The 10,000-nt window shown below is 37.7% G+C and overlaps 2 protein-coding genes across 2 annotated transcripts in view; one reads left to right on the top strand and one right to left on the bottom strand.

Annotated features, from left to right (window-relative positions):
* Positions 1 to 1,375, top strand: part of LOC310741175 (putative flavin-containing monoamine oxidase A) — a 57,466-nt gene extending 56,091 nt beyond the window's left edge. The window contains exon 13 of the mRNA XM_083568781.1: positions 903 to 1,375. Within this exon, the coding sequence (XP_083424907.1) occupies positions 903 to 1,230 (328 nt within the window). The 3' untranslated portion in view covers positions 1,231 to 1,375. The remainder of the gene's footprint in view (positions 1 to 902) is intronic.
* The window catches only part of lrrtm4l1 (leucine rich repeat transmembrane neuronal 4 like 1), a 90,689-nt gene that overhangs the window by 24,957 nt on the left and 55,732 nt on the right, over positions 1 to 10,000 (bottom strand). The window lies entirely within an intron of this gene.

Raw genomic sequence — 10,000 nt, 5'->3', positions numbered from 1 at the left:
AGAAAATAAATCAACACCTCCTGACCAATCAGAGTGGAGAATTGAGCTGCAGTCTGAGACGGTGTAATGCGGCAGCCAGACTGAGAGCCGCGATCACCGAGCTGTGGGATTGGATCGTGCTGTAATATCAGAGAAGGACTTTCACCTGTCAGATGGGATTCAGAGAAATCATGTTTCAGATGTAACATCTCGATCAGAAAGCGTTTGAACAGATGAACAGAGTGGCCTGAGGATGAGAGTTCAACCTTTTTTTTTCTTTTTTAAACCTGATCATTCGATATCCCTAAAGAAAGAATATCCACATCAAATTACAACTAAATGCAAACAAATCCGTAATTATTGATAGAAATAAACAAACAAACCAAACCAGCAAAAAAATTTAATAAATAAATGTAATAAACTCACACACATATTAAAGATATTTTTCAAAGTTTCTAATATAATGTTAAATTATGCATTTATGCCTGTATGTAGGTATGTTTTATTTATTTATATTTTTTATTATTTATTAAATTTCCTTATATAGTAGAAAGAAAAAAAATGTGAAAAAACTTTTCCAGACGTATGTGGTTCTTCCCCAAACTGTTCCTATCAAGTTGGAGGCAAACAATTGTATAAAACGTCTTAAGATATGGAGGCATCCACTGTAAAGTTTGCCTTCTTGTGAACTTGGAGACCAAACCCTGTTCCAGCATGACTGCTCTAACTTTACCTTTGACTGCAACAAAGCACTGACATTGGAGACTCCTTCCATTAATGTTACATAACCATGAATTCCTATGTAAACCTTCTAAAAGCTGTTCTCATAGAAAATTCCTCAGAACTTTCTAAACCAGACCAGAATCCAGCACACAGAATAAAGAACAATTTCAATGCCTTTATGACCTCCTGCTTGTTTTCAGGATCTTCTGGGCGGGAACAGAGACGGCGATGCAGTGGTGCGGTTACCTGAGTGGTGCTGTTCAGTCTGGCCATCGGGCAGCTCTTGAAGTTCTCGCAGACGTTTCTCCAGACGTTCTGTCTCAGAGCGAACTCCAAGAAGTGAAATCAGACCTTATAAGGGCACCGCTGGATTTATCCCGGGGTTGGGATTGCACCCATGGTTCTGTCACTTCATCCCGCCTCCTGGCTGGTCTGACTGTCGTGGTTGTTGCTGTAGGCGGGGCAGTGCTCTTGCTCAAACCAGGATTGGCCAAAAATTGTCTCAGTCATGTTTTTGCTGTAGTTTAGAGATGATTAATGATGATGGTTTGGTTTTCCATCAGGAGAATCTTTAATTCTGTTATTACATGTGTCTGATTCTGAGTATTTGTTCATGAATGTTTTTAGTGTATGTAATAAATAAACACGGAATGCAAAAGCTAATCGCAAATCTGATGCTGTTTGTGTGTTTGTGCCACAATTCAACTTTAAAATAGATCAGACATTAGATCAGACATTAGATTGATGCCTAACGGGAGCCACTACAGTATATGAACAAAAAATATTGGGACACCTTTATTTCCAGCCATATGTTGTTTTGCCCTTTTAGAAATGGGGACACCGCAGGACGTTTTGGAGACAAGGTGATGGATGCTCGATTGAGATGGTTTGGACATGTGCAGAGGAGGAACATGGGGTATTTCAGTAGGAGAATGCTGAGGATGGAGACACCAGGAAGGAGAAAAAGAGGAAGACCAAGGAGGAGGTTTATGGATGTGGTGAGGGAAGACATGCAGTAGTTGGTTTGAAAGAGGCAGATGTAGAGGACAGGGGGGTATGGAGATGGATGATCTGCTGTGGAGACCCCTAATGGCAGAAGCTGAAAAAAGATGTTGTATTTCCCCTAACTGTTGGAGGACAATGTTGGAGACACACTTAAAAGCATCACGCTTGACATCTGCATTCACAATCTCTGATTGTTTTAAGGGTTTCATTTTAGCAACACTGAAGTTCCTATCTATCTATCTATCTATCTATCTATCTATCTATCTATCTATCTATCTATCTATCTATCTATCTATCTATCTGTCTGTCTGTCTGTCTGTCTGTCTGTCTGTCTGTCTGTCTGTCTGTCTGTCTGTCTGTCTGTTTGTCTGTCTGTCTGTCTGGTCTTTTTGATGCAGTATTATATACAGATGCAGAATTATAAATAAGGAATAAATATACCCAGCATGAGTAGGTGCCCAAAAAGGTCTGGGATCTCTGAGAGCTTTGTAATGAGAGCAGACTGTAGAGTAAAAATTCCACACACTCATGTACCTACACAACAAGCCCTTAATAAACGATCCACTCAATCACGGTTAACATCTTTTCCAAACTGATTTCATCACAAGCTCTTGATAAAGAATGCTTCTCTGGTTGAAATCCCAGTGTTCCTGGATGTCTCTGCTCTCTGTAGATGCCTGATCCATTCTGGTGCCATGATGGAGGTCTTATAAACCGAAAACAGCATACAGACATCCAAAAAAATCTAAGGATTAATGTGAATGGAAACACTTCCATTTCACTGTTACGCTGATGATACACAGTTGTAGTTTCAGCAAAGCCAGATGAGAAACACCAGGTCCAACTTCAACCACTTCCTTATAACTGTTTTAATAAGACGGAAGACATTTCTTAGGCTAATATGCATCCAGAAGGAAGCTCTCGTATCTCTGGATAGTCTTTTTGTTTCATCAGTGGTGTGGTTATTGACTTCAGTCTTTCCTTCAATGCTCATGTAGATAATATTCTTCATATAGGCTTCTTTCATCGCATAAATATTTCTAAAACATACTACTGTATATATGGACAAAGGTTTTTCCTGAACTTCTTTTTGAACATCCTATTCCACATTTGGTCTCCACTTGCTGATATATTAATCTCCACTCTTACGGAAAGATGTTTTAGTAGATTTTGTGGAGATCCATTCAGCTACGAGGGTGTTAGTAAAGTCAGGTACTGATGTAGGTGAGAAGGTGAGACGGCCTGAGGTGCAGTCAGCATTCACATTCATCCCCAATGTATTCAAAAGGGTTGGAGCTCTATAGCAGGAGATCTTCCACTCTAACCCATGTAAAGCAGGTCTTCATGGAGCTGGATTTGTGCACATGCTGGAACAGATTTGAGTCTCAATTAATGTATAGGAGACATTTCCATGCGACTGCATACAAAGACTAAGGTGTCCCAATACTTTTGCTTTGCAACAATGTCCATTATAAAAATTGTCTTACAAATAAAACTAAAGAGAACTGATAGAAATTCTCCAACATCCAAGGATCTCTAAATGTTCTCCTCTCTCTTTTCCTCTGAGTGCAGTGGGGGATGGGGCCAGACGCCCATCTGTATGTCTTTGTTATCGGTTTTCAGAGACTCCACTTTTCCTCCCTGCTCTGTTTATGAGGCCTTTCAGATGGAAATGTAACACAGCCCACTCTTCATCCGTCACCTGTGGATAAAGAAACAAAAAGACCCAAAAGCAAAACTGTGATTGTGCATTTCTGGTTCTTTTGATAGATCGAGTCCATGTGTCGCTCTTTAACCACATGTCAGCTTGTCCCTGTTAGCCATCTGCAGTTAGCTTTTATTATTTATGAAAAAAAAAATCATTATGGGTTCGAGGTGAAGGAAAAAACACAGACGGATTGAAGTGGAGCTGCTTTTTTCACCTAATTAGTTCATTATTTTTCTATAACAGCATACTGTGAAATGTTTTATTCCTCATATATACATTAAGTGTTACCTGACACTGGAGTTTAATACTCGAGACTTCTTCCATAAATGACATCAAATAAATATTACATTCATCTCTTGACCAATCAGATTTGCAGGATTTTTGTTAAACGTCACAATGGTTAAAGTGAAGGGTGGTGTTTGTGCTTGTGCTTTGCTTATTAAAATTAAATTAAAAACAGAATTTAAAAATACAGATTTGATGGATTTGGTGAATCCAAACACACCTTTTTTGGATTTAATTCATAAATTCGCTTAAAAATCTTTCTAAATGATACTTATGTAAGGATGAAATTATAATTATGTTAATATGGATCTACACAACCCTGAGTTGATGGGATGCAGCTGAACCTGAGGTCTTGGGGGTTGTTTAGGGGTTATTTAGGGTTTGTTTAGGGGTTGTGTATGTAATACCACACACTGGTCTGTAAAATTAAATGCTCATTTGTGTACAGTGAAGCAGAATTACTGAATGTTTCCAAAGGAACAGGAAGCGTTTTTCAAATCCTCGCAATTATGTCCAGCGGAAAAACTGCTGATGTGGCGAGTTGAAGTCGAGCATGTTAATCTGGAAACGTGTGATGTGCTCACATCCTGCCTTTCCAACACACTACAGCAGCAATTTCTCTCAAATGTACACAAAATATGTTTATTATTCAGCAAACCTGCAATACAGAGCAGTGCTTGAGCTCCCAGGTGTGCTTACAGCTGACATTACTCAGGCGTGTTTTCTGTTCTTCCTGCATTGGGATACTTTATCAAATCAAATAATCTTGAGTATATTAAGTAATATTTTTAAAGATTTGTGAAAAAGAAAAAAGAAAAAGAAACACTTTGCTCTTTCACTTAGATTTTCACTCTTTTTAAATAAAAAAGGCAATAACCTCAGATTTTCTCGTTTATTTAACTTCCAGATTAATCAGTCAACCAACTAATCAAATGACAAATAACCAACCAGTTGACCAACCAATCAACCAAACCAAGTAATTAAGCAAGCAAGTGAGCAACCAATCAATTAAATAGTTGGCCAACCAACCAACCAACCAACCATTAACCAAAGAAACAAATAAACAATGACTCAGTTAAGCAACTACTTGACCAAGCGACCAAGCAAAAAAAAATCAATCAATCAATCAATCAATCAATCAATCAATCAATCAATCAATCAATCAATCAACCAATCAACCAATTAAACCATCCAACCAAGTAATCAAGTAACAATTTACAAATTAATCAAATGATCACCCAAACAACCAACCAAACAAACAAATCATCCATAATTTTAAAAATAACTCAATCAATCACTTAACAAATCAATCAATCTAGAAAGCCAATCAATCCACAAATCGACCAATCGACCAATCAATCAATCAATCAATCAATCAATCAATCAATCAATCAATCAATTAATACAACAACAGGCCAATTAGACATCAATGAATCAACCAATTTCCTGTTGTTATAACTGGTATCATGTTATATGAACTGAATAAGGATGGTGTAATGGAGTAAAGTTACTGGTGCCAAAAAATACAAAACAATGTGTTCTGGATTTTGATACAAAAATGAAAAAAGTTCAAATGGCCATGAAACAAAAAATGATCCTTACACACATTTAACCTTTATGTGAGTTGAAAACAGGTAGAAATTTAGGTTTTATTTGTTTAACACAGAGTTTTCTCTTACATTTTATTGTTATTATTTGATTTTATGATTTAATGAATCAGAATAATTGTTTCTGCCAAACCTCAAACATTTTACCTTCAAACTTTTAGTAAGACTTTATCCTCCCACCTTCTCCTCAACCTTCCCAGTGAGCTCTGCTCTTCTGCTGAATCCGGGCAAATGGCTGAAAAGTGGTTTCCGTGTTCAGACGTTGAATGTGTTGGGGAAAGATAACCACAGTACATTTTCTCAGGTGTGTTTGAACCTGACACAAAATTAAAGAATTCAATTCCAGTTAAATTTTATCCACTAAGTTGAACCTTTGGAGAAGTCAGAGAAGTCAGAGAAGTCAGGACAGCAGACTTTTTGTGTTAACATACCGTGAATTTTTCATAAAGTTCCACATGTCTGTAGAGGGAAAAAAGAGAAAATTACAACCATGTCCTCAAACACTGCCACACATTTTATATATATATATATATATATATATATATATATATATATATATATATATGAATGAAAAAAATTTAATATATATATATATATATGAGAATGAGAAAAAAAATACATTTAAAAATTTGTTTAATAAAATATTGGAATGCAATAAAACAATAAATAAATAAATAAACCTAAAAAACAGCTAATGACACCACATACAGAATAAATATCTCAGAGTTTTCCATCTCGTCTGCTTTAATAGGACGTTTTATAAATTCATAAAGCAAACCGTCTGAATAATTGAACACTTCTGAAGCAATAGGAAATGTTTAAATCCCTTGCAGTTATTATGAGAGAAGATGAAGAAAGACGAAACTGCTGTTGTGTTCACATGGAGAATGCTAATCGGAGAAACACTCCACGAGGCGAACTAGCGTATTTTATTATTTTCATAATCTAGTGAAGTGGAGAGTAACGATTACCGTCAGGTGTGAGGAGGGATTTCCGTGAGGTAAAGCTCAGTGGTTAAGATGTTGGACTTCTGATCAAATGCTTAGACTTGTTCAAGAGTCCAGCTGCTCAGTTGTATGAGTGAAACAGAACATAAAATTCGCTCTGGAAAAAGGCATCTGCTAAATTCCATAAATGTAAATTTGATGTTCTAACACTATTTATGATTCCTTTAATGTCTCTGCCCCTGTGTAGCAGTGACGGGGTGTGCATTTAACCCCCAGACCTTCAGCAATATTCTACCTTAATCACTGCACCTCTTAATCGCCTCATTATAAAGAAACCATCAGTATAATAGAGAAGTGCAGAAGAACAGAGCTGCATCACACACAGGATCTCATACAGTGAGAATAAATGTCTTTACTAAAGTAAGAAACTCAATGAACACAATTCAACACGTCTCCTTTCACTGAAGCCACAACTGCACCTCCCGCATATATCATCTTTAGAAGAAGCGTTGATATTCACCTGATAAAATCACCATGTGTATTTTTTTGTTTATTAAATCACCATGTGCATTAATTCCGTTTTCTTGGGGATTTGAACTGAAGGCAAATTGTGTGTTTTTTTTTTAAGGAAATCAAAGTATAATTGGTTCAGAAAAAAAGCTTTACAGCTGTTTTGAACTGTTTGGGTGACGTTTTCTCACGATGTCCGGCTTTTCTTGAAAAGTCCGTCTTGTAAATGTTCTGCAACCAAATTAGTTTCTTCTCCTCGGTCAGTCGTATAATGAAAAAAAAAAAACAGCTATTAAATCCACATGCATATATCTGAGCTTGTGCAGTTTACTTAGGATGCAGTTTATGAGTTCTGACTAGTGAGCTGTTTGATTATCACAGGATGTTAAAATTGACGTTTTTGGGCCTCGGAGCAAACAAGTCGCAATCCGATTGGTTAAAGTAACAGTTAAAACCAATGTGGATTTAAAGCAAAAAGGACTCCTGCGGTTCACAGTGAAGGCTCAAGGCAGATGGATGCCTTTGACCACAGCAACACGTGATGTCATGGCTGAAATCTGATCGGATAGAAACTCTAACTGAAACATACACATATTCTACATATTTTATTGGCGAGCCAGGCAGGAGCTAGGCAAGGTCGGAAACCCGATCTGGGACATTAAACAGAAAATACTGGTTAACTAAATTGAACCCAATGTAAGCCAAAGTTGCATTTGAGGTTTTTTATTTCAGTGTTTACTTACACAGGTTTACATTTACATTTACAGCATTTAGCAGACGCCCTTTTTCATAACGACGTACAAAAGTGCTTTAAATCTCTAGTAATGAATAAATCTACACTGGTACACAAGATTACAAACTCAATATAAATATAACTCTTGAATTCTACAAACTTGGAAAGTGCTAATTTAGGTATTTCAGGAAGATGAAGGTCTTCAGTCGTCGCTTGAAGATAGTCAGGGACTCTGCTGTACGGACATCTAGGGGAAGTTCATTCCACCACCTCGGTGACAGAACAGAGAAGAGCCTTGAAGTGTACTTACCTCTCATTCTGAGAGAAGGTTATGCATAAGCGTGCGTCCTAGCAGCAGCACAATCGAGAGAAACGTTATAGAATGAAGAGAATAGATTATTAGGAATAATTTAATACATGTTCATTGACCAAAATATAATAAAACACTGATTCTGATTCTGGCCAGCAGAGAAGGTTTTGCGGCCTAATGGCCTGCTATTCCTTCACATATCCTGTTGTTCTCAGACGTTTTTAATGAGTAGCTGTAATGAGTTTGTGTTTAAAAACCTGTGTGTTTCTGTTGTCAGATCATGAAGTATTGTTCAGTGTTTGCCGCCTGTTTATACAAACCATTTTACGTTTCTCTTTTTCCTGTTCTTTTTTCATTTTACGTTCACGTTCTCGTTTTCCCGTTGTTACATTGTTCACCATTTTTTACCGACCTTTGCCTGTTTTCTTGTTTATGTGTATGCCCGCTCAATTGAACTCGTCAGCCTGTGCAAAAAAAAACCTTCCAATTATTCTGCGCTCGTATCCGCCTCCGCCTCCACCAGCGTGCATCCGCACACTACATGACAATTACACAGAAATCATTAGTAGAATTATGGCAATAAATAAACCACATTAAAAAAATACAGCATGCGAATAAAAAATATTTACTGGAATAAATAATGTGAAAAGAACTGTATTTATTCATAAATAAACCCGAAGATCACAAGGCTTCTACGAGTTATTTTAGACTCCAACTTGTCTTTTAAAAAATCATATCAACCAAGTTACAAAACCAGCTTCTTCCACCTTAGAAATATTGCTAAGCTAAGAAACATGTCTATATCTGATGAAGAGAAACTCGTCCATGCTTCCTCCATGACCATGACCTCCAGACTGTACTATTGTAATGCATTACTAGGATAATTAATAAACAAGCTACAGTTTGTCCAGAATGCAGCAGTCAGAGTTCTCACAAGGTCGAGAAAATATCACCATATAACCCCGATCTTCTCGTCCCTACACTGGCTTCCTGTTAAGTTTCTAATCCACTACAAACTACTGCTACTTACCTACAAAACACTAAATGGTTTATCTCCATGTATCTCTCCAGTCTTCCAGTCTTCTAATCCGTCACACTCTTGAGAGCTCAAAACTCTGGGCTTCTAGTAGTTCCTAGAATAGCAAAGTCCACTAAAGGTGGTAGAACATTTTCACATTTAGCTCCTAAACTCTGGAATAGTCTTCCTGACAGTGTTCGGGGTTCAGACACACTCTCCCAGTTTAAGTGCGGATTAAAAACATATCCTTTTAGCAAAGCCTACACATAACACACATCACACACATCACATCACAACCTTGTGCTCCAGAACATCTGATCACATGCACATTATCAACTTGTGCTGTTAATATCATGAACAGCAGCTACGCTAATTCCTCTCCACTGCTTCTCTTTCTCTCCCCATCCTGAGACACCCTGAGGTTGTGCCAGCTCCAGTCACGTCCCACCTCATGAAGATTGTGGACCTTTAAAGAAGTAGATGCCCACAAACATCCCAAAACATCTAGAGACGTACCAGCACCATTTGGATCCCACCTCATGTGGAGTTTTGGACACTGGACCTCTTTGAGTGTTTAAAGGCTCTGGCATGGAGAAGCTGGTGTTGGATCTGTGATGATCTCAAATGTTTAGATATTTTATGAGTTGCTCAGTAGCTCCTGGTTTATAACCACAAATGACTGTAAAAGACTGTAGAAAGATCATCAGTCATAATCACACACTCCAGTGCTCATGTTAGTTCTCACTCTCCAGTGTTCTGTAGTGTTTAAAGACTATAATCACACTCTTGATGTCACCCAAATGAGGATGAGGTTCTGCTTTTGAGTCTGGTTCCTCTCAAGGTTTCTTCCTCATAACATCTGAAGGGAGTTTTTCCTTCCTCACAGTCGCCACGGCCACATCAGGGATAAACACACACCGTTCACCTTCACTCTTAAATTCTGTAAAGCTGCTTTGAGACGATGTGTGTTGTGAAAAGTGCTTTAGAAATAAAATTGACTTGACTTGACTTCTCTGTTACTAAAGACTGCATGAGAAGAAAGTCATCCGTGTTCCTAAAATGTTCCACAACCTTTCAAGCACTTTAAAGGTCCTTGAGAAAGCATTTCATTTCCTGAACAATGGAGATGCTGTACATCTCGAGTGGTGTATCTTCTTTCACAGCACCGTGTTCAT

Source organism: Silurus aristotelis, assembly GCF_946808225.1.
Source record: "Silurus aristotelis genome assembly, chromosome: 18".
NCBI lineage: Eukaryota > Metazoa > Chordata > Actinopteri > Siluriformes > Siluridae > Silurus > Silurus aristotelis.
The sequence above is the reverse complement of the archived record's forward strand: the minus strand, read 5'-3'. Positions and strand labels throughout refer to the sequence as shown.